The sequence below is a fragment of the Morone saxatilis genome, unplaced genomic scaffold, assembly GCF_004916995.1.
Source record: "Morone saxatilis isolate NCDOM2014 unplaced genomic scaffold, NCSU_SB_2.0 Contig11, whole genome shotgun sequence".
In the NCBI taxonomy this organism is placed as follows: Eukaryota; Metazoa; Chordata; class Actinopteri; family Moronidae; genus Morone; species Morone saxatilis.
Window position 1 is genome coordinate 13,945,467 of NW_023339663.1, and position 25,325 is coordinate 13,970,791.

At 37.9% G+C, this 25,325-nt stretch overlaps 1 protein-coding gene across 1 annotated transcript in view; it reads right to left on the minus strand.

Annotated features, from left to right (window-relative positions):
* galnt18b (UDP-N-acetyl-alpha-D-galactosamine:polypeptide N-acetylgalactosaminyltransferase 18b) overlaps nt 1-24,902 on the minus strand; it is a 68,809-nt gene extending 43,907 nt beyond the window's left edge. Inside the window, exon 1 of the mRNA XM_035652003.1 lies at nt 24,444-24,902. Within this exon, the coding sequence (XP_035507896.1) occupies nt 24,444-24,681 (238 nt within the window). The 5' untranslated portion in view covers nt 24,682-24,902. The remainder of the gene's footprint in view (nt 1-24,443) is intronic.
* Nucleotides 24,903-25,325: the final 423 nt, after the last annotated feature.

A 25,325-nucleotide genomic window follows, 5' to 3' on the forward strand; every position in this document is an offset into this window, starting at 1 on the left:
GCTGCCAATTGTCAAATGGACAACCAGAGTCAGTTTACAAGGAGTCATTAACCCTTGGACCAGGCCTTCATAGTCTTTTGATATTCAAGGTATTTATTAATTGTATACAGTTAAGGCCTTAATTGCAACTATTCCTCAAATTATATGTTTGTAACAATTTACTGGTGTTAAAAGTGCTGAAAATCGTGCGGTCTATACAGATATTTTTAGGTAGATCTGAGATATGTACGATTGTTGGTGTTTTATTTCAGATAACAGGTAATTTATGATATCCCGCAGACACATTAACATGAGGGTGCAGCATTGGTTTGTCAGGTATATTGGAGAGAAACATTTCCTTTGATATTGGAGGGTTTTAATGACAGTGAATGAAAATGAAAGTGTATCGGAAGCAGCTGATGATAAAGATTATATTTTTCTTACCATGTCATCAATCACGAAATCAAAGTTCATTTTCTTTAAGACATTTTCACCAAGGAACATGAATTATAGACCGTTTATTGCACATTATACTTTGTTTTTCATACTAAACAAGCATAACACATTTCTATGCATCATTTATGCTTTGAGATGTATGTACTTTTAATATAAAGCACAGCTTACAGACAGTTAAACATGAAGTTACTTTAAAGTGTATTCAGCATCATCTTTAGCACCACGGACAGCAGATGTTGAGAAGCTCTAAATGGCGTACATAAACAAAAAAATTGTTTGCTACAGTGAAAGGTATCAATAAGTAAATTGTAAAGTAAATAAAGTATGTTATTTGGATTATCACTCAATTTTACAGGCAAACATTTATTTTGTAACTCATTCTCTGTTACATACCTACTATGACCGGAGTATGTCGGAATGTTAACATTCAGTTTAAAACATTTAAACATTTAAAATAACTCGAATCATCAACAGAAAGTGAAAAAATACATTTCATCCATGTATTGTGCTGCAGAGATATCTACTTTATTTAGCACGCTAACCAACTAGCCAGGCTCGTCCTGGCTCGTAATACCACTTTGTACCTCAAGAGGTGATAGTGAGTCATCATAGCATCCAGTCTGCCCTCAGTTCAACATGAGAGGATAAAGAAGTAGCAATGCCCCGAGGACAAGAAACCAAGTTACGCAATTAAAGAAGTTATAGAAATAGAGTTAACATTGGTGTTGCTTTCCCCTGGAATCAGCTCTCGGCGAGGAAAGGGATGAAGTTCGATGCTGAACTTGCAACGTTTCTTCTAGACTGGTAAGTAAACAGCTGTTACTGCTAGCAATAATAATTTAGAGACTATTTGCATCCTGCCTGAACTCTCACAGAGATACAGAGCAACAAAATCCTCACTATTACATGGAGAGATAAGAGTTAGGCAGCTACTATTAAAAGTCAAACGTATTTAACTTCCAACTAAAACTGACAAATGGATATTATATATTATAATTCTGTTCAGATAAAGATCCCTGTTTGACCTTGACACCAGACAACCACTGAGAGGACGAGTCTGTAGTTCTTTGATTGTTCCACACATTTAACTGTCTGTAAATACCCTCCAATTACAGCAGACAGCAATTCATCCTCAGTCATTGTGTCATTTTACATCCAAAATAATGAGAGCGGAGCATGAAGCCACAACATCAAAAGCTGTGGTGCAGTCAAAACATTCATTGTACATTCATTCTGACACCGACTGAGAGGGAGGAGAGGACCTTGACGTAGACTTCAGTCTGTAAAAAAAAAAAACAACAACTCATCTTTCGCATGAAAATTTCAGGACACACCGGTGTTTCTACAACTTGATATCAAAGACGCTGTCAGCTAAAAGAGATCGAGTATTATTTTTAAAAGTTTTCACATTCAAAGCAGTTTTGACAATAGCCAAGAAAATCCACTGCAAAGTCACATTTAACCATTTTCCAAAAAGCATTTCTTGCAAAGAAGTTCAAGACTACATAGCTGTCCATGTTTGAGCTTCTTTTCCCATCGTCTGACTTTAGAAAACTTAAATTCAATCATTTATCTTACTTTAATAATACTATAATTACAATATTAATACATATTTTAAGTGCTTGAATACAGTGATATTCTCAAACAACACAGATGTTCTGTTAAATGCAGACCAAGTAGATAGCGCAGGTTTACTCCGCTACGTAATGTGATGCTGTGAACATATGGTGTGATCCTGTTGTCCAGCTTAATGATTCTGAGCAAATTTTCATTAGAAACCTCCAACAAGACTGATTGAAGTTCTTGTTTTACACATGTGAAGACCATAGTGAGACTGCATGTATATTGATGTAGTTGATATTGTGATATTGATTTCAAACATATCGCCCAGCCCTGAACACTCTTACTGACACATCTCCATGACTGTGTAGGTACACATTACATGACATAACACTGCACTAAACATGACCTTGTCCATCACTTAGGTTCTCGTGCCCTGCAGCACATATTACTATATGATACTTTTCAGTCTGCATATTGTTCCCCTTAGTCACATAATTCAAGAATAGTGTATGCAAATAACATACTGTATACTGCAGTAATGTTTCACCACTTATTCAAAAGCATCTAGCATTGCTGAATGGAGGAAAAAACCTGACATGAAAGGTAAAATGGCATAAAATAGAGATATCTGCCACTGTTACTCACTCCAAACAACTGCTCTGTAACCTTAAACACAGAAGTATTTATTTCATTCATTAAATCCCTGAACCCTGAGTGACAGGAGGTGTGATTTTCTGTGAAATAAGTTCCCATCTAACTGTTCCATGTGTATTTTGAATTTGGACACAATGTTTAGCAGACATTTAATTTTTTAAAAGTTGATGTATGATGCCTTTAAAAAAAAGCATACATAGCCCTAAAAACATGCAAAGGGCAGCCTTACTGGGGCTTGTTGCTTCAGATACCGGTGAGACAATTAAATATGATCCAAGAAAGCCAGTTTAAGTAACAGATTAAGGAGTTTGAAGGCTTATCATTCACTTAAACACTACACATTGGATAGAATACTCTGAGACAGGATTTTACAACTCTTAAGAGTTAAGAAGCCACCAAAGCACCCTACCAGAAAACATTCCTCCAGGTTAAACTTTTTTGATGGAAACAGATTCTTCAAATAAATTATGCAATTGTGGAGACTGTCTCGACTTTTTTCTACTTATTGTTTTATTTCCAACAGCAACCCACAGCTACATGGCTATACTTCACCAAGTTGCGTTCTCTTAAGAGTACTCACATAAGAGTAGTTAATAGAAAAATACAAAAATTATGCATTTTGTAACTGCTTGACACAGACAGCTCCCTTCCCACCTTTTTCAAATGCTCTTCTTAATGTAAAGCTTTTGTTTTATTTATTCTAATTTGACAGGTTGGCAGGTGAAGAGACAGGTTCAGTTCAGAAACGCTGTTACGATAAAACTGCACTTATCTTACAGCGACATAGAGAAGGTCAGTCATGCTTTCATCTCTATAGGATTGAACTCGTTCTGTTCCTGCCTTTACCATTTCAGCTGAAGTTAGCAGGAAATATTGCTTGTAGGCTGCTAACAGAAGCTAAATGACACAATCATATTACTCCTGTTTTATCATCTTTGCACTGTCTGCTTCTGAGGTTAGAATCAAATCAAAGATGTAATTGTTCACACCATCGTCTGGTTCCAAATTATATCTCAGATCCCCCAACAGCCAGGCCACTTAGATCTGCAGGAAACAACCTCCGGCTCATACACAGTCTAGACTAAAGACTGAGGGGAAGTGGGTCTTCAGTGGATAAGCATTTCATACACAGATGTTCATACAGCTTCCCATGTTTATTGCTCTCTCCTGAGATGGAGAATTAAAGGACCAAATAAACTAATTTGTTGAATGAGTGTGCGCATGCAAATATTCACAAGACCAGACAAGTATGACGAGTATGATGCATGCTACCGGCCAGTCAGTCCTCAGCGATACTGTACAGGTTTTAGTATTTACTGCAATTAACTCACCTGCAAGTGTTGCCTTAAATGCTACATTACAAATACAGGTGTAATCATTACAAACAACACAATTGGTCTGTAACAGGGACTTTCTGTATTTGGAAAGGTTTTTGTAAACTACAACAGTAAGTTTATTTGTTGTTTGGGGGATTATTACTACACGAACAGCCATGAATTTAATTCCATATTGTGCCAAGACCTGCTGTCTATAAAGCATTTGCCAAAGAAAACAGAACAAAATCCAGGGTATCAACAAAAATTCATGTTTTTGACAAGTTTTGGCTTTATAAGATGATATCAGTGCTTGTGATAAGATTTGTTTCAATGTTAATCACATCAACTTCAAAGCTGCACTGATCAATGTTTTATATCAACAGTGGGTAAAATGTGTAATGTGTCGCTAATAGTGACAAACCTGCGGAGATATATATCATCTGGTGGAGCGTTTTAGCATCTTTCAGCTCATTGTTTTAGTTTCCGGCGCCTAAGTGTTCTGTTTTTGTTTCACTCTCACTGCTCACATCAGCCTTTGTTCTAGCAACAGCAGATGTAGTGATTCAGTGAAAAAGCTCTGATAAACACACCTGCCCAGCGCCAATAGCACACAAGTTAGCAACTAGCTTGTGAACATTTCACAGCTAAAGAGTCAGATATCCCAAAAAAAAAGAGAGAGGCCGACATGGGAATGCAAATGTTGCTGGATGTGAACTGTTTCCTGTTTATTTTTATAAGATGATAGCCTGTCACTGTTGTATAATACACTGATACTCTGCTCATTTCGTTTTCATTTTTTGACAGAGAAAAAATAATAACCTGTGAGTAAGCTTTATTGTAGAAGAGTGGTGGATTGCTTATAAAATGAATCAGCACTTGGAGCTCTTGACATCTGAAGCCCTACTAGTCTACCTTAGCACTCATGTAAAAGTGTATTATGAAAAAGATACTTGTGTTTGCAGAACACAACATCTCTTACACTCTGGATCAACAGTGTATACTTACAGCACAGTTACAGTTTATATTATGTTATTCCTCCTCTATCACTACAAGTCCCCTCTTTTCTGACAGTAAATACAGATAATAACCAATTAGTCTGTTTACTGGGTCCACCACTATATAGGTGCTGTGTGGGCCCCTGTGACTGGCTCTGGAGGAGGGGGAAATTCTCTCATTAGGGCGCATCAGTAGCTGGCACGTCACACTGACATTTCCTCTTGGAAGAGGAGAGGGGTGTGTGGCTTTGTCTTTTTCTTTGTTTATTCCCAAGAGAAGATATGCAGTGGCAGAATTTAGGAGGAGGGTCATGTTTACTTGCAGCGGTCTTTGTCATCTCTACCCCTTTTGTTCATTTCTCCTCATTAAAGCGTTGAAATCACCCGTGCCCTTCAGAAGGGTACAAAGGCTTTCTTTGTGCTTTTTCATCGTTTTCGAGAAAGATTCTCCTCTAGAAATTCAATGTCATTAACGCTGACAAATTCTGAGCAACTAGCTGCAATATTTTCCTTCTTTTAAACAACAGCAGATATTATGAGACAGAGCCAACGTTATATGATATCAAGCTCTGGACATTTTGACTCCTGTGCTACATTTCCCATTCCCACTGTACAACTTGAAAAGCTGGATTTGTTATTCCATTAAATTCAGTCATCTGAGATGCCTTCTCTATAACCTCCTATCAGATCTGACGTCCTCAGTACTGAGCCTGTGAAAAGAATGCTTCTTCACTGTATCTTTTCACTTTTTATCTTGTAAGTTTTATCTGTGCCCTGCGTTTAACATCATTTGTCCTTCATGGAGGCTTGTTTTCTTTATAATCTGGAGTCCAGGGTGAAGCATCTTCTCAGAAAAGCACTCATCAGCTTAGGATATAAATCAAAAATATTTCAGAGCATTTACCTGAGATCAGAAAAATAAACTGATGTGGCCTAAGGCATGGACGAGTACAGGCCCAAGAATGCCAATAATCTATCACCTAGAACATCTATTTTTTGAGCTGATACCAATTATTTACTGGCAATGATGTTTCAAAGTATAACCCCAGGAATTTTTCAACCAAGACCAATTTTAGCTATAATTTTCCATCAAACTGATGCGCTGCTTTTGGGGCTGAGTTTTCAGAGCGTTCAATAACACAATTGGACTTTAAGAGAGCCACTCACCCTGGCAAGTAAGAGTACAATTAAGTAGAAATTGATTACATTAGTTCTGAAGATGAAAAATAGAAACTGACTTGAACAATGTTTGAATTGTGATCAATGTTTAAATAGTTCAAAAAAGTCACAAAACAAAAAGAACATCCTGAAAAATACATGAGTAGAAGAATAAGAACAGAAGTCTTAAAATGTTTCAGCATCCCTTATGAACCGAACAAAAAAGCAAGTCATGTCTGCAGCTAATCAAAAACAATGAACCACAGTTTCTCTCTGTGTAATGTTGCAGTGCAGTGTTTTTAGTTTGTCTGAGGTCCATTGAAGTCTACTGTCCTCTGAACTTTCTATCAAACTACTTAAGAGTAAAATGCCTTTACAGCAATAAACATATGTATTTATATTAATAACTGAATCTCTTAAAATAACAAGGCACTGTCAACCAAGACCATTCACAGCCGTGCGAATCAGCTCTGTGAGGCTGTACTTAGGTACAATGGTGCTTTGAGATAATGAGTTCAGCAGGTAATGTTCACCATGTTTACCATACTTGGTCTAGCATGTTAGCACTTTTTTTAATTAGCACTAAACACAAAGTACAGCTAAGACTCATGGGATTTTGTCATAAATCATATTGAATTTTGACCTGATGTTGGTGTTAGAGGAAAAGTCAGGGGATCATCATCGTTGTTACAATTAGTTCTGAAGGGGACTTGAATGTCTGCTATGTAGGAACAGTGAAGTATAACATTTCAGTCCAATCAATCTAGACGTTGGGCAATTTTTCAAGATAAGTGACAACTTTTAGCTGCTGTTGGTGCTAAAGGAAATGTAGTAGGGTAAATTCTCTGGGGAGCATGAAAGTTTCTACAAAAATTCATGGCAAGCCATCTAATATTTGTTGATATATTTCAGACCAACTGACATTGATATCCTGAGAGCATTGCATGCAAATGTGACTAAAAAACTAAATGTTTGTCATTGCAAATGTTTATGTGAAACAGAGAAAAAGTGAAAACTAGAGAAGTGACAACTTTAGTATCTTTGCGTTCTTTGAATGCAGCTCAGAAAGAAGATCAGATTTGAATTCAAGAGAAAACAGTTCCCTCTCTGGATCCATCAGATTAAATTACAGGCTTTAGCAAATAAACACTTGGCTGAGGAACAGTACATGAATCAAAATCAAAGCAGCCAATTCATCTAATTAAAATATTTTTATATTTTCAAGAAAGCAATGAGTCAAGGTCTCTGTCAGTGATTGTTATATTATCATAAATTATTTTACCTTTGGTATTAGAGAAGGGGCGAGGCGCATTCAACAGAGGGCCTATGAGGTTTATAGAAAATGTCTTTTGTTTAATATTTCACTACTTGACGCCTTTCTAGCAATGTAAATTATTCCAGCTAGCTGAGCTGTACAAAAATGTTAACCTACAATGGCACCAGTCCATGAAGAGATTTTTTTAATGAATAGGAAAAGATCTTAAGATGTGTGAAGGTTTCTGATATACAGTGTTTAATATTTCACTGACAAGTAGTGACAGTATCTTTAAAACATTGCAGGGTTTGTCTTTTTTACCCACTGCATGTAGAAACAGAAGTCTCTGCTCTATATTAATGGAGTCTACATGGATTTGGATGGCAGACATAGACATCTAGTATTTTATTTTATGTTTTGGTTTTGATCATGGCCTCTTGGTGACTGGCATTGGGAATATATCAATTATTCAGGTGGAGAGCTTCAATCGGGGGAGTTTTGAGGGAAATAAGGCACAGGTCACTTATCAACCAGAGTTATTGTGTGAGTCTCTATTCAGAAATGCTGCTCATCTCCTGGGGTTTGTGCTGAGGTTTTTAGATGTGACTCTCCCCTGATGGAAGAGCTGACAAAAAGCACACGGCATACGAAAATCAGTCACATGCTTTACGCCACCATGAAAAGGAAATGAACAAAAGAACATTTGATTGAGTTTTGTGTTACATGTTTAGTACAATCACTGAGCTGCTCTAACGCGGTGTGACTTAAAAACCAGATTACAGTCGGCTCTCTACAGTAAACAGATTTCTGAAACTCCATGTATATGAGAAACCTGTCTGCTGTAATCAGGTTAGGGGATTAGAGAAACCTGATTTCCTCTGATATATTTCTTCTAACCATGTATACGCTTAATCAGATTCCTAATAGGCATTTTAAATGTACTCATGTCCGAGACAGACGTTAAAGAAGAGAAAGTATAGTGGTGACAACAATGTTGCAAGATGCAAACATGTGACTAAAACAGTTAAATCAAAAGTCCAACCAAGACTCAAAATATCCTGGAGACACCCTGTCCTGAAAAGTTGACAATATGTAGTCATTCAGATTTTAATGCTGGATGCAAGATATTAGCCTGATAATGACCCAACACAACAGAAATAAGGCGTCTGTAACAAACATAAGCTTCAGGCACAACAATTAAATGTTTTATCCTGGGTAGTGTCATCGTTAATGACAACCAACGCATCGGTGCACCTCATGGCGGCCCGACAGAAGGACTAGCATGTTAGAATTTTCGTTGCCCCTGACAAATTCCTTAAGGTGTCTGAATAGGAGTGTCCCCCCCTCCTCTGAAGCTGTGGGGTGTGGGTCCCCCGAAGGACAGATTCAAACGCATATGTAATGTGCATAATTGTTGTATATGAGCCATAGGTTACTCAGTAGATTACATCAAGTCTTAAATACTAGTCATCTTATGAAATCTGCAGCATTAACCAATGTATTTTTATGTTAATTAATTCCTAAAAATTCCATCAACAACATGTTACCAGCTAAGATAATCGATTGTAATGTGCATGGAATAATGGAATTACAAATGACTTTTCTTTGTTTTGATATCGTCATTATATATCGGCCATTGGTCGTACTGCTCTCTAAATATCGGCATCAGTATTAGGATAGATGTTAAGCCCGGTGCAAAGTGGTGCACAGCGCAGTGCAATTGTCATTGCTAGTTGGTCTAAACCTGGCATAAAGTCAATGGAGCAGTATTGTCTTGCTATTTAAAGGGCACATTGTTCAGATAGTAGGTTTCACCGACATTCTCAATGCTCGTACACTCAGCTTGTTGTTGTCTCTGTCGCACACACAGGTATGTGCAGCACTCCTCCTCTTCGGTGCAATCAAATGGAGTTATGGATGGGACAGAAGGTTGGGAGACGGCGGAGGCAGAAGGTTCACCGGCCAACGACCACATACCTGTCCCTCAGGGAAGACGAGTGCCACTGTAAACTTTGCTCATCCCGCCAGGCTGTAACAGACATCTCTTATCTCCTGTCAGATTAATTCGTCGTTGATGTCAAAGTCACTGCTACGCTGCATTTCTTTGTAAGTGACCAACCTTGAGTTCTATTGCAGGTATGAGTGCATGTGGACAGCTGGCAATAGTCTCCAAGCCATCTGACAGGAGATTACAGATGTCTGTCACAGGCTGACGGGATAAGCGCACGAGCAGGTCCGTTTCCTCAGCAGGAGTTCACTTCTCCAACTTGCCGTATCAGCCATTTAAATAGCAATTTGCCAGGTTTACCTAGATTATATACCATTTAACTAGCAAAAGTGGAGTTGGACATGCCTTACTTGTACTTGCACCATGCACGAGACCATGTGCTGTAGATTTTAAGTAGGCACGTAGAGTCTGTTGGGTGTTTTTTCTTCCCAATAGCTTTCCAGCTGCTGAACTGTGACTTAAGTTAATTTCACTGGTTAATGTTAAAGTTTTCATACACTTGGTGGTCTCCTGCATACAAGTTATCATGTATCATATTATTGCATTTATTCTTTAATTTGCATATTCATTAGTTAATAGTTGTGAGTGTAGTTAGTTCATTAAAGATAAAGATTTAGCATTGACAAAGAAGTTGATTATGTAGTTTGTGTGTAGAATAGAATATAAACTGTATTGTCCAGCAGAAGTCAAAAAATTACCTTTGGTCTCACCAAATGAGATAAAATATATATATTTTTGTGCCCCTTATTAATGTACTTACTCTACAAAGTTAGGGCAGAGTTAACATTTAAGCATTTCTGTGCATTTCGATGGGTCAAAGCTGGAAAAAGACAATGAATGAGATGTGTGTGTCTGTGTTGTGGGTTAAAACCAGCAGAGCTAACAGTAACATTATTACGGTTGGAAACACTGACAAGAAAGCGAAGTGAGAGAAAGTGAGACAAATTGTGGAGTGTAAAAATGGGCTCATGGGGTAGATAGGCTCAGACAAATAATGGTCAAGCTCTTAAGGTTTGATAACTGACTATCCATTCTCAACATCTGCAAGTTAGCCAAAGGCTTCGACAACGATATCAATCAAGATTTCTCTATTTCTGTTCAGAGGAGGAGAAATGACCTGTGGGTCAAACTGCCGAGTTGTCTGTGGAGGAGGGATAAAACCAGCTTAAAATGTGATGAAGTAGTTGTCAAACCCAAGAGTCACAAGATTCAGAATAAATAAACACACATTTGACTTTTTGCTATTTATTTTCTTATTTAATTTTGTTGTTCTACTCTAATTTACTTACACACGGACTTAATTGCTAAATATGTGTGAAGTATCAACTTAATCTGGAGAAGCAGATCATTTAATTAACCTGGACTTTAATTAGTTTTTAACAAGATTTTCACTCCAACCACTAAATCACTGCTGTCTTGCATACTCATGGCCCTGCATGGCATATGATGTTCTTCAATATTTTGAATTGACAGAAAGACAGGAATACATTGATGTTTAAGGACCTTCACTTCTTTATCACACATTCCCAACTACATTGATCTGAAATGAGAATGACTACACACTCACCATTGATATCAGCTCTATTTCTATTTTGCTTACATTATTGTGTCTGTTATTTTACAGATTATGTAGACAAAACACAAGCACGATTCTCCTTGTTGACATGTGCCACACCGTGTTTTCAGTTCAGTCTGTGCCCTTATTTGTTGTTTGCCCTTGCCTTTAATGGAGAGATTTTTTAATGAGCCCTTAGAGGTCTCTTTTTTATCTTGTTGTTTTTTTTTGTCCCTGTTCCTCTGTTTTATCATTATCATGTAGAAATAAGCTTGGCATCCTGTAAATTAGGAACTGTAGAAATCAAAGACAGAATCATGGGCTGAAGGTTTAGAATAAAAAAACAATATATCGTTATCCGTATATTGCGTCTCTTCACTCTGTCAAAGCACAGCAATAGACAGGCTTTTTATTTCAGTTACTACACTGGACACACTCATGTCTTTCAAGATTGTGGGTGCACACATCAATAAATCAGATGGTGCAGTGATTGGCTGGGGAAAAAAAGGTTGATACAAGCTAAAAAACAAAAACTAAAAAACTAAAAACTAATCTTCAAGAAGAAAACTTACTATAAAGCATAGAGGACAAACTGATTGCCACCCCTCGACCGCCATCCCTCTCCCGATCCCTCCTACAGTTTATTATATCAGTTCACTTTTATCCATTATATACAATGAACCATTCTAATTCCATAACCTCATTACCATGGCCTTTGTTACTGAAATACATATTGTAAGAGTGGTGTTCAGTCCAAAATCCAGCTAAAGAATACAAAATAGGGATAAAAGAAACATAGTAAAGCAATCAACAGAAGTCCAAAATAAAAAATAAAGAAAGTGGGAAAATAAAATCGAACTTAAAACATAACATAACGTACTAAAATGCATTTAAATATTATAGGTATCATTAACCTCTGTCATATAAGCCCACAGCCCAGATGCAAGAATGAACTAGAGTGCTCATTCATGAGGAAATTTAGAAAAATAGCTGGAGGCTATCTCCATTTGCACAACCAGCTGGCTAAATGTGTTGCACCTTTCACATCACCGGTTAAGGGTGAAGAAACAAGCTAAAGGCCAGTAATGAGGCTTACCGAGCCTCTAGTGGAAAAAGGCTGCCAGTGAACACAGAGGTCAAACACCAGGAATATCACTTGGCTGTGAGTGTGTTACAAAAGAGTTGATCTGATATACTAACCATGTTTAAATTGAAATTGAATTTTAATTTACCTCACTTTGTAAGAAAATAAAAACTATTTCTTTATTTTCAAATCTTTTTTACATCTGAGCACTGTTAGGGTATGCGCTAACTATCGCAATGCGGTTCCGAGAGGAGCATGTCACAGCCGTGTATAACAGTGAAAGAATTGAACAGCTGGCCCTCTATGACAGTAAACTGAATATCTTTGGGTTGTGGACAAAATTAAACATTTAAAGACACCTTGGGTTTCAGGATACAGTTTTCCTTTTCCTTTTCTACTTTTGGATACTCATTACACTCCTACGCACCTGCCTGATAAAATAGATGCACAGAATGTTTGTGTCTATTTTGGGGTACAATATTCACCATTTTCTGATATTTTATGGACCAACCAGCTTATACTTTTACGCTGCAGTGGTTCTCATGCTTTTTTCATTTAAGTACCCCCTGACCAGCGCAAAACATTTTTAGTAGAAGAAAATGCCCTATATAAAGACATACAATGTATCGTGTCTGGTCTATTAGGGTAACAATGCTATTTCAGATGTTTCAAATGCATTACTAAGTTCATAGCAAACTACATTTTTGTCATCACGCAATAACACGACAGTATTGTAGTTGCACTGAACTGTGTGTCTTTGATAAGTTGCACTTACAATATAGTGAGAAAGACGAGATTGAGCTTTATTAAGAATATTCTGTCATCCTCGGTGGCAGGCAACTGCAGTAAAATGTGGTTTATCAAGCTTACATTTACATTTTTTATTTAACTTATTATAGTACAAATAAATTTAGGAATTATGCATGACTGATATTTTTATAATTAACATTTAAAAAATGTTAATCTCAAGTGCCCCCTGCAGTATTCCAAAGTAGCAGTACCTGCCGATATTTGCGATACATTTGGATGGGAAAACAACTAATGTTGAGTTGGTCCAATGTAGGGGTCTAGCCAGCATTAGGTGTCGCTCTTTCTTGAGTCCAAGGGGTAATGGCAAATGACAAGGCTCTAAAGCTATTCCTGTAAACTCTGCAGTCTGTATGTTTCTCAGTGATTTAAATTGCGACATGCAGTAATGTACAAAGTCAGGGAGTAGACTCACAGATGGACCTAAGCAATGGCCATCAATGGACCTCAGCTGGTTAATCTACATGATCTTCAAATACGCCAAAGAGAATATGATGCCTTTGTTGTCTTCATGACACAGAAAAGAAAGCTAAATGTGTGTGCAGCTCCAGGCAAATTACAGGTGTACCATCCAAAATGAACCCACCAACAGAACAGTAAATGTTCTTTAGTATTTCAGCATGTAGAGCCGCTGTAATCGCTGAGAGGTCCACCAAGTCTATGTGTTGAACCTTAGGCTGCTGATTCAGAGGCACTGGCAAAGGGAGTTCTCAGTGCAGAAGGTGTATTTTCTCTGTTTTTTAATTCTGTAATCAGAGCGTAGCAGATGGGCTCTTACGCTTTGCACATCACTTTGAAAAAAGCCTTGTTTTACATGCCGCTCTGTACTCACACTGTCATGAGTCATGACTTTGCAACAGAACGTATCGGTTGAGAGAGAATTTTATCAAACATTAATTCCTACAACAATGCAATGAGATATATAATTAGCTCAGAAACTCTGTGCTGTGTTGCAAAAAGTGAAACAGCCCAGTCCTTATCACTGTACAGCAGATGCCCCACAAAAGCACATGACAGGGGAGTTTTTGCACAGTGCTGGTTTGCACCTCAGGCCAGGCAGACACTGAATGGCTGCTGGCTGATTGCTGATGGCAGCCACTGCCCTCAGTACCAGACTGACAAAGCAGTGCCTGACAGCTGTATCATGTTGTGTCAAAAGATCCAGAAGCTTTCCAAAGCCTTTTAGAGTGTAGTCATGAAAAAAGGGGACACTGAGGCATGGTTTTAGTAAAATTAAAGTGGTTCTTAACACTTTGTGATTTTGCAATTCAACATTTTCATGGATTTGTTAATTAAACATAAAAAACGTGGATAATTTTCACGCAAGAGGCAACCACATGTTGCAGAAACACATACACTATGCAGTACACACATTTCTGACAGCAACAAATGCACCATGTCTACCTTCAGACGAATACAGATGGTACCTGACAAGTATTGTAAAGAAACAATTCTGGAGCTGTGATGCGCCAATTGATGTTATCCTCAGTGGACAATTCAGCTGAGATGTCCACATGCAAATATTAACCAAGCTTCTTGGTTGGATCTACTTTTATGCTAAGCATTTGCATTTTATAGGCATTTGTGAATAAATGATGACTTGGGATTCTGCTGCACAACTTCAACGGCTCCATTATACGACCGGCATCAGTTAGGTGCTCATAGTACTGTTAATTTAGAGTAATGGGGAATTCAGAAACAGCACAAATAGAACCGTAGTCTTCTTTTTCGTTTTCTTTATTTTTGTAGTAGTCTTTCCATCCCATATTATTTCCATTCAGTGAATCTGTTTATTTTGCCTTGAGTGTTTAGGAGATGTCTTGAGAGTTTAGCTTTTATTTACTTTTTTATTCTTTAATGTGCAAACAAACAAATAATAAAAAAGATTTTGGATACCAGGATTAAAACTATACAGTGATACACTGTATATGTCAGTGTGGGGTATTGATTGGAAAATGTTTTGTAGCTGCTACAAAAATGTAAGGACCTGACAAGTAAACCCGTCATTAGTGTTTTAGTATTTAAAGGCGCCACAGAAAAAGGTGCCAAAGAAAAGAAAGAGAGTATTTACTGTTTTTATGACAAATAAAGTTGTCTGGTTCAAACAGTTACATTACAGCTGCAACTAACAATTGTTTAACATAAAAATAGCATAAAAATAACTTAAATCATTTATTGATTTTCAAACTTGTGGCAGATTAGTTTTCTGTCTACTGACTAATGGATTAATCGGCCAATCGTTTCAGCACGAAATTCATCTACACACAATAGCAAGAAGGTGAAAGGTGAAAAGACCAACTCCTCACACAGTAACTTCAGCACTACTCATAGGGGGAGTAGTATCTCATGAACATGAGGCATCTCGCACTTACATGTGTCAGAAATGGCAGAAGACAACGAAGTCAAGTAGAAACTTGTTCATGTTCTCACCAGACACTAAGATGCTCTTTGACAGCAACCGTACAGTGTCTTAAATCTTATTCTGTGCGGAAAAGGTTGAGTGGTTTGGGAACTTGGGAATAAAACACTCTTACAACCTCTTTAATTTATGAACATGATCTAAAGTTGTTCTCAGTGATTTAAACCCCAACAGAGCCACAAAAACTTTAGGAGTGCAGGCAGACCTCACTTTGGATGCTTATGTAAGGACTTGAAGACAAGTCAAAGAACAAACAGGTAAGCTAATCCTAAGTAAAAGAATCTTTCACACCAATATGTGACTTTTCTTTGTGCATATGATTACATACTAGCAGACCTACACAAGTTTGAAACTTGTATCCAAGTTATAAAAAGTTGCATTTTCATTATAAAAGTGAGTAAGCTAGATGAAACAAGTTCAGTATCACTGTGTAAGTGTGTCTTTATGTCAAATTATGTGATTATCACAAGCAGCAAGAGGAATGTTCTAATATTTTTTGTATTCAATCTTTTCTATTGGCTTTTGTTTTGTGTAAATGTCCTTGAAAACAGTCTGAAAGCAGTTTTCTCCTTCTGTTAACTCACTTTGACATAAAACCCATTGACTTTTAGTGGTTAGAGCCATATGAAAAAATGTTAGATACCTCAGCATGTTTAAGCGTATAGAGAATACATTGTAACATACGTTACTGAGTGTTTCAATGACAATTATTGACATTATGATAATATCTGCCCAATATAAAGCAACTGAAACTAACAACTAACAACTATTTATGTCAATGAACAACCTTAAACCTTATATTAGCATAACAGTGGATGGAAACGAGCATTAAATTGCATTGTCTTTTACAGATTTTCTGGAAATTTGCTTTTCTGAAATGCCACTGGATGTACACTTGACTAATGTCAACACATACAACTCAGTTCTCCTGAACCACATATTCTCCCATGGCTGTTAAAAAAAAGGTGACATAGTGAATGAAATATCCAATAAACATGCACTTAGATGCTTAAAAACAATGTTTAATACATGTAATATTAAAGTCACCTGACCTCTGCTAGATACATAAATCCTGTGGCCATTGGCCATTTTTTATTTTACAGATTAAAAAACCCAGCAGATTTACATGGGATGAAGAACACAGACAACCTCTGCAATTATTACAAATCACAGCAGGGCCCAGGTCATACTTGTCCCAAGTGAACAGAGCTTAAGATAATAAAAAAAAATTACAATGGCGATGCGTTCAAGGATGTTCCAACATCTGAGGTTGAAAGTCCCTAACAGCAGCCCTTTTAATGAAAGAAACTGCATTTTTTTCTGGATTTGAAATGCAATACTTTGTGGCAGATCACTACAGTTCGAGTTTATTCTGTCAGCAATGGATTAATGATGAGTGAAGGTTAGATGATATATTTTGATAGAAGATCTAAATTATAGTTAGCTTTGATGAATCTTGTTTCGAGGCTACAGTAATTTACTTCTGTGTCATCGAGTCACACCCTGTAATCCATCTCCACCCTCCCCCATCACAACCTCACATCAGCAACAGCAGCTGACTCCATCAAGACAAATTGAATACTGACAGCTACAGTAAAGTCCACTATCTTATAGACAGAGAATTCTGCTTCCATCTAATGCATGAAAAATTTTGTTTCTAGTCGTAGTCAAGCTTAAGAGGTAAATTAGTCAAATTGTACTGAATTTATTGAAGACAGATTGGCTTTGTGCACATGTGAACTGCACCCTACAAATTTGGCATGTTAAAGTTTGACTGACAGGTGGGGACGAACAAGCAATTTGAAGATGTCACCTTGGACCGCACTCTGTTACCACTTACAGCAAGCCTGTAAGACTGGGAATTAAGATGGTAAGTTTGGTAGTAAAATTAATTTTACATCTTTTTCAATCAATCAATCAATTTGCTGTATTACCAGTCTAATAATGGCTTTTATTGCAAATAGGATATTGGCTGGTGAGCTCAGTAGTACAGTAAAATAAATATGACACAGTAAATCAATCAAGTAAATCATCAATATTACAATATGGGAAGCTGTACCCTAATCAATTCTACACTGTGATTAAATTCCACACAAACCTTTACATACACACAAGCTTAGTTTTTCATATATTATAAAGTAAATTCAATTATTTTACTATAACTGACATAAAACCCTGAAGGAAATACCTAATACCATTCATTTTGATTTTTCTTTGTACAAGTAGTCACATTTACAGATTATGAATGTCTGTAGTCGGAAGTATCGTCGATTTGCAGCTTCACCCCAACAACAGGCAAATAATTTCATTTTCAAAAACTAATCAAGTGATTTGAAAATGTGTGACAGATTACATTACATTGTCAGAACTGGTCTTAACCTAGAAAAGAGAAACTATTCTTCACACTTTAGACAATAGATGAAAGAATTGGGAAAAATGTCAAGGGTGTGTTTGAACCAGAGCACACTTCCTCACTTAGTGTCATTAAATATGAGACAGAAAGTGCAGAGGAGTGAGAAAGAAACAAAACAAAAACAACTGCTGACAAATCTAGGGAGCATGAAGTGACAAAGCGCTTCAATTTGTCCCTACAGCTGCTGCCTTTACTGAAGCTCCACGCTTTTGCAGAATTGCAATGTGGCCTCTCAAATGTGTAAAGCTGTTACAGCACATGATATAATTATGAGGAGGATGCGGATGGTAGATCTGTACACCTTTGCATTCTTGCTGAGAGTAAGATAAGAAGATTGATACCTCTCTCGTGTGTGTAATGTGAATATGAAGCTATAGCCAGCTTTGCATAAAGACTGGGGAAACGGCTAGCCTGGCCCTGTCCAAACAAAATCAGTCTACTAGCAGCTCTAAAGCTCACTAATGAACATGTTATTACTCTGATGAGACAGGTTTGGAAAGTTGAGCATTTAGCAAGCTAATGAGCCAGAAATTTTTCTCCGAGGCGGGAAGAACAAACTGTCTGCTGTGTTTTTGCTGTAAGGTGTATAACATCTTTTTGTTCCCCTGCTGTACAAAAATCAATGTAATGCAGCTGTAATATATATTCTGATATATTTATAGTGCTTCTTTAAGTGACTCCAAGCAGTGAAGTTCATATGATTACGTCACTGTTCATCAATGTATAGATAAATGGCTTGTTGTCAATTTGATGTAAATCTCATACAACCGCAGCTAAACCAGATCTCAGTCTGACTTAGAGGGGTTGTTTTCCTATTTTTCTTGTGGCTGCAGAAAATCAGTGGGGAAAAAACTACACAGAGAACATTTGCAATAGTGAACTGATCTATTTAGTAGAAATTGTCAGGGGACGACCTTTGAATCGACACTCTTGTAAGAGGCTTTTACACGTCTAATTTATTCTCTTCGTGATGATTTTGCCCTCTGGAGTCAGAATAATTAATTGTTTTCATTACCAAACATTCTCCAGTGCATTCATATCGCTGTATTTCAATAACTTCTCGATTTATTGGAATTACCACCCAGAATATGGGGCTTATTCTGTTTTATATCTCCACTCCCCAACCGAGACTCTCTCTCTCGCTCTCTCTCTCACACCGTCTGCGTCCCTGCCTAGAGGCTGCAATCTGCAAGTGCTGACGGATGAATCAGACTTGTCATAAATCTACAGCTGTATGTTTATAGAGACCATGGTTACATTAATTTCATATTTATCAATTATGAAGAACAGCAAAGCCTCTTCTCTTCACTCTATTTCAACGGATGCCAAGGCCTGAGAAGCACAAACGCACAGTGATGAATTCACAAAAAAGGGGGTTGGGCTATTATAAGCACGAAGCTCTCAGCCTCTCTAAATGTGCCCAGTGTCCTACCTGGCTGCTTACTGAATTAGTCATGGAATTCCGCCAACCTAGCAAGACTGAAATATTCCCTCAACAAATATTTTTTTAATCACATCATCTTTTTACAGTAGAGCCAGACTGATAACTCAGCCAGCCGATAATGACAGATATAATCTTCATATCAGTATACTTTTTGCACTTCCCTGCCCACTTCCTGTCAGTTCTGACTTGTTCTGTCAGTTCAGCCTTCACTCAGCTCGTCCTGCTGTTCACCCATCACCTGATCATCACCTGTCTGCACACCTGCCCCTCATTAGCCTAAATTAGCCACCCAACGTATGCCCGCTACCACGAAGCTTCTGACTGATTGCCACTGTAAACTAGTAAGACAACTAAAAGGGCAATCCCTCATTTCTTGGTTTAGTTTTGGCAAATTTCAGAAAAAGTAGGAAATAAGAAGAGAAAATGAGCTCTCGCTTTGCCAAATGAAAAGTTACACAACAGAATCAAACAGCTCAATCAACATGGGCCTCTGCATTAAAGCCCATTTTAGAAACAGGATATTCAAGTCAATATACACTGATTATGCCTTGAACTTTTCATTCAATATATTTTTATACCTTTATGACACACTTAGAGACCTAATGACATGTTGTCATTTAATCTCGTGGTAAAAAGAATATTAGAAAAACATGTATTTATTAAATACGACACAAGGATGCCTTCTCTTAAAACTGTATCAAAAGAGTCATTTAACTGTTCTTTTGCCGAAAAGTAATGAGCACTTTAAAGGACCAGGAAGTATGTGTGACTTGTACTTTCCCGAGCTGCATACCAGAAGCCTACATGCACAAGCATGCACACAAACACCTGCACACATCCACACACGTGTGCTTTCACTCATTTATTCCACTGCTGAACTCATTGTCGCTCTGAAATATCACATCAGATGAACACCCAAATATAACTGTCCTCTGAGCATCAACAGAAATGCTGATTTACCGAGCTGCTCAATTGACTTGACGGGTGGATTTGCTTGAAGCCATCTTGGGAACTGTCGCTATCATTTGCAGCTAAATTAGAGCTGTGTTAATGACAAGCTCTCGCAGGCCTCATGGCCATTCAGTCAGACTACACAGTGGTGATATACATCCTCAGAGGTCACGAAACAAGCTGCCTTTTCATGAACAACAGCATGTATGTCATATCATACATTCAAACACTGTTTGCTCAGGCTACAGGTTTTGTTTTCTAACCATGTAAATCCTGGATTGCCCATATCACCATTACGATTTCACATATAGTTTTGATTTGTTTAGCTTTATTAACCACTGTGAAAGAAATCCCTTTTTTAATACAAACTATTCAACTGAAGCATCGACTGTAATTCAATTAAATTCTATGGCTGCAATCAATAGTTGATGAATTAAATGAGAAAATTCTTTTTTGGTTTGAGCTTATAAAATGGGATGATTTGATGTTTTTCTGTGTAAAGTGAAATATCTTCAGATTTTGGGTTGTTAGTCAGACAAAAAAAAACAAGCAAATTAAAAGATATCACACATCTTTATCTCTGTGAGGCATAAGCCTGGAGGCGATCGTGCGTTGGGCTGTTTGTGTATCTGTCCACAGCTAAACTCGCCTGCTACTCGACCCATCAGCCTCATATTTTTAGTTCACATTTATGTCTCTAATGTATGATCAAGGACCTCTCGTGGTTGGAATGATTCACTTATTTTTGAAAAACATTTTATTGACTGCTCTGTTTTATACCGCCATTGGCTGCGGACTTCTCAATCCTCTTAGCAGGCCTGTGGGGGCCACAAGTGATCAGCAACTGCTACAGTTTGGAATCGTGTTTATGCGAGGGACAATGTACAATTGTACATGTTAGTGTTGGTGGATCCTTTTGTTGGCATTTTTATTTTGAAATTGACATTTTACATTGCTGGTGTTTTGGAATTGTCCAAGATTTGTCTCCATATAGCCTGTCTACTCTGGTTACACCTTTATAATGAAACCTGCATATTGACTCCCATTCATTCCCTACTCTCCTGCATACATGCTCACCCACATGCCCCCAGACACACCTGGTGGAGATCTGCCCTTTACTGAGTGCATTCTTCTAGTTTATCCCTGCAACAGCTCGTTACCCAGGGAGACAACGGAAGAAAAATAAGAAGCAGCAATGTTAATAACAAAGCAAAAACAAACAAAACTGTATGCTGAATTCTGATAATATGTATATTATGTATGTAACACTTATGGACAGTAAAATATCTGTACAAAAGCACAATTACAATAGTACTTACTTCACTGTTGTATGCAAACAAAGTACCAATTACTAATTATTACATCATTGATACATTTTGAGGAATAACCTGACAAGATCTTCTGAAGACTGTCTCTAGTGCTAGTAGTTTTGGTAGCATAAGGCAAAGAGTGTAGCAAACAGCCCTCACGGTGGACGTGTGTGAACCTGTCCAGTCCAACTTTCCAATAAATTCTCCTCGGCTGACTGTACTTAATACAAGAAAGAGTGCAGCCGGTTTATGTGCTGTTTCCACTTTGCTTTGTCCTGGTAACAGGCCACTTAACTTCATCACATAATCAGAGTGGTGGAATATTTCTGTCTCCTCTCTGAGTGGGAAGCTGACACCAGAGACATCTCTTTTGACAGTCCACAGTGAATCAGCTGCAGATTCATTCTCACATGCAGTAATGGTCTGTGGTGTGGGAGCTCAAACTGGTCTTACAGTGCGCTAAGTGCAAGTGGCTGTGTGGATTGTGCACCAAGAGACTGTGTGAGTTGCAGAACTGAACTAAAGAATGTAGGAGAATGTACAATTTCTGCACTTGTCTCGCAACATGATATAGGAAGGAAATGTATTTTTAGAGATGTCGAAAGTGCACTAATGACTCTCTGGCTCTGCCCGAAGCTCAATGACTGTTGACGCCATCGGCCACTTACAGACTCAGATTATGGGTTTATATTTGCAGTGAATGCATTCAGAGCAATTATCATGGAAATCCAGACAATATGGCTTGTACTTAAAGTGACAGGTCATTTTGTTGAAGCAGTTTTATTGTTGCAAATGTACAACATCAACCGTCTCCTCCAGCATTAGCCCCAACAGATTCTCAACAATGTCAATGACAGCGCTCTGCTTCTAAACTCTATAAATGACAGGCACGAAGACTTACTGTTGGTATTAATTTGATCTTTGCAGTTTATGTCAGGGGGTCGGGAAACAGAACAAATTGAAAAGAGGAAAAATAGCTAAGGCACCTAATAATGTTGCTGGCTCTGCGTAAACTCATGAGAGAAGGAGTGACAATGTTTTTTTTTTCTTAACTAATGACAGAATTACTGTCCTAGTTTTAAAAGTGACATAAAAAGAAATGGAGCCACAGCTTGTTTTTAAAGGATGAGTTTGATATTTTGCCAATTCTCTTCGGCAGAGATATGAGAAGAATGATATCACGGTTCATGTCTGTATGGTAAAAATGAAGTTAAAGCCATGAGACTGTTGGAAATGGGGGAAACAACTAGCCTGGCTCTGTCCAAAGGTAAACAATCCTGTAAAGCTCACGCTATACCTTATCTGTTCAATCTGTCCATATGCCAAAAATGAATTTCCATTTTATGCAAATTTAATGGACAATAAAGTAACCTGAATCTGAATGAAGTGTAAAAATTAATGAATTTTTGGTTTTTACAGGGATTACGTGTGTGCAACTATTTCTTGGCTGGGTGCAGTAAATTCTTAGATTTAACATGTTAATTATTGAACTTTAGAGGTGCTGCAGGCAGACTTTGGACACAGCCAGGCTAGCTTTTTATCCTTATTTCCAATCTTTACTGTTCAGCTAAGTTAAGGAATCAGAGGGGCTGTAATCTTCTCATCTAACTTTTGGCAAGAAAGCAAATAATCGTACTTTTCAAAATGTGGAACTGTTCCTTAAAACTACGTACTTAGATGTAGATGTAGTGGACAAAACAAGCTTTTGGGATTTTTTTATTTACTGCTTTATGAGTAATCTTTTTGATAAAATTGTTTAATTTTAAAAACACTGCTGTTTTTTTTTAAAGTGCAATGGCATGAAATAAACAGAAATAGTTGAAACATGTACTTTGGAGGTAAGTCACTGGGGGCACCTGCACAAAGCTCCACCCCACAGATGCCTATGGGTGCCAAGCTGAAATGGAGACCTGCCTCCAGGAGGAATGTTTACCCAAGCTTAGCACAGAGCCTTTATTGCTGTCAGCAGCATGAGTAGATTTCTGTCTGCATTTCACTTGTGCACCAGCACTGTGCCATTTCAGACTGGGACCTGCCCAAAATGAGCCCCCCTGTGATGACAAGAATAGCTTCTTTTAAAGACACGGAGGGGAGAGAAATTAACTGTGTGTGATGAAGTGTAAAGTAACTGTACACTGGGAGTGGAGGAAAGGCTTGAAGGAATTTGAGAAACGGGATTCCAGACATTCCTCAAAGTAAGGAACAAATTTGAGTTAAATAATGCATAAGGAGCAGAAAATTAGATCTAACAGGCTCATATATACTCCCAATTAACTTTGATAAAAATAAGAATACGAATGGATGAATGGATGAACAGATCACAAAAATCTCATATGCTGTAATCCAGCATGGAAACTGAACGATACACTGTGTTGTAACTGTATTTAAATGTTGGATTTTTCTACAGGCAGCACTAAACACTTTATTGGATTTTGGCTCTCAGTAAGGATGCATAATGTTGTGTCACACCACATTTTCAGGTGGTGTGCAGTTCACCATATGAGGAGCTTCATGTTGCACGTATTTCGAAAGAATGTGCAGCATAACCAACATTCAATGTAACCTTAATGCAAGTATTTAACAGTATTAATGAAGGAGATATGAGATTATTTCACTGTCTGTAAATCAGGAGAGCACTGTTGTGCTTTAAATTGTAGCCTACAGCAAGTTCATAGTGATATTGTAGTGATTCGATTTGATTGCATTTGTATCTAGACTATTTATTGCAGAATTATAATGACATAATTTTATATTGCAGCCTATTGAAAAGTAAAATAAAAATAAAAATATAATATATAATATAATATAATAAAAATAATTATTTAGCTCTTCCTTCTTTATGTAGTGCCACTGTAAAATATGTTAGGTTATAGCCTCACTGGAATCCTTTGTCCCCTAACACACCCTCCAAATAACCTGATCTTTAACAGACCAAAGAAGTTCCTGCTGTAGAATTTCCCAAACTAACGTTTGTGAAATAAAAGTAAATCTACTTTCTTTTGATGGATGTGGAGGTGCAGATGAATAACGTGAACAGCACATTTTCCCCTTCAAGTTAAAACGATGGAGGCTTTACCTTGTATGTGCTGGTTGACCACGTTCTCCAGCCGATCAAGCCTCTCCATGATCCGGATAGTGTCACCTCTTTTGTCCCCCTCTAACTTTCTCTCCGGTAAAGGCATCGGGACTTTGATGTAAATGTTGGCGATGTAATTAGTAACCCATCCGACATAGAGCAGGCAAACAATGTTGGTCATGCCGCTCAGGATCACGCATGTGGACACCAAAGTTTTGGTTCTCCTGGTGCAAGCCATGCCGACATCCCTCCATACAGCCAGCAGTATCCCGTTAAACCGGAGGACACGGCGACAGTCGCCCGCAAAACACCCGGAATAATGAAGTTATTTCCAGCGACTTTGCAGCGATGCAATATCCGAAGCGCAGAGTCTTTACTTCAGAAGTGCAGTGTTGGGTTTTTTCTTTTTTGGGGAGATGGTGAAAAGGTTAATGTCAAATATCTACAGGTGAAGGTTCCCTCCCTCGCTCCGTTGCAGACCTCTGTCGACTCTGGTTGCATCTGAGGATCAAGGAAACAGGAGAGACACCGAGCATCCTGCTGCAGCCAATGAGAGGGATGGTGAGGACTGACAGCCGCCCCTGCTGCACGCGTCCCCGCTGCGCACTGATTCACAGTCAAAGTGAATCTGACCGGACTATTTCCATAGACCAGGACACAAAGTGTTATAACCTATTTCTGTCCAAACAGCGACATATTTGCGCCACACTGCACATTTGATGTGTGATTTATTCCCCTTGAGCAGTGAGACAAATCCAGCTGAAGCGCAGAATCTCTGAGAGTTCTTCCTTGTTTTTTTGTTTTTTTCATAATCTGGTGCACCAGTGGAAAACACTTTTGGAGTTATTGCGAATTGCGATTCTATCTTCCAAATGAAACATT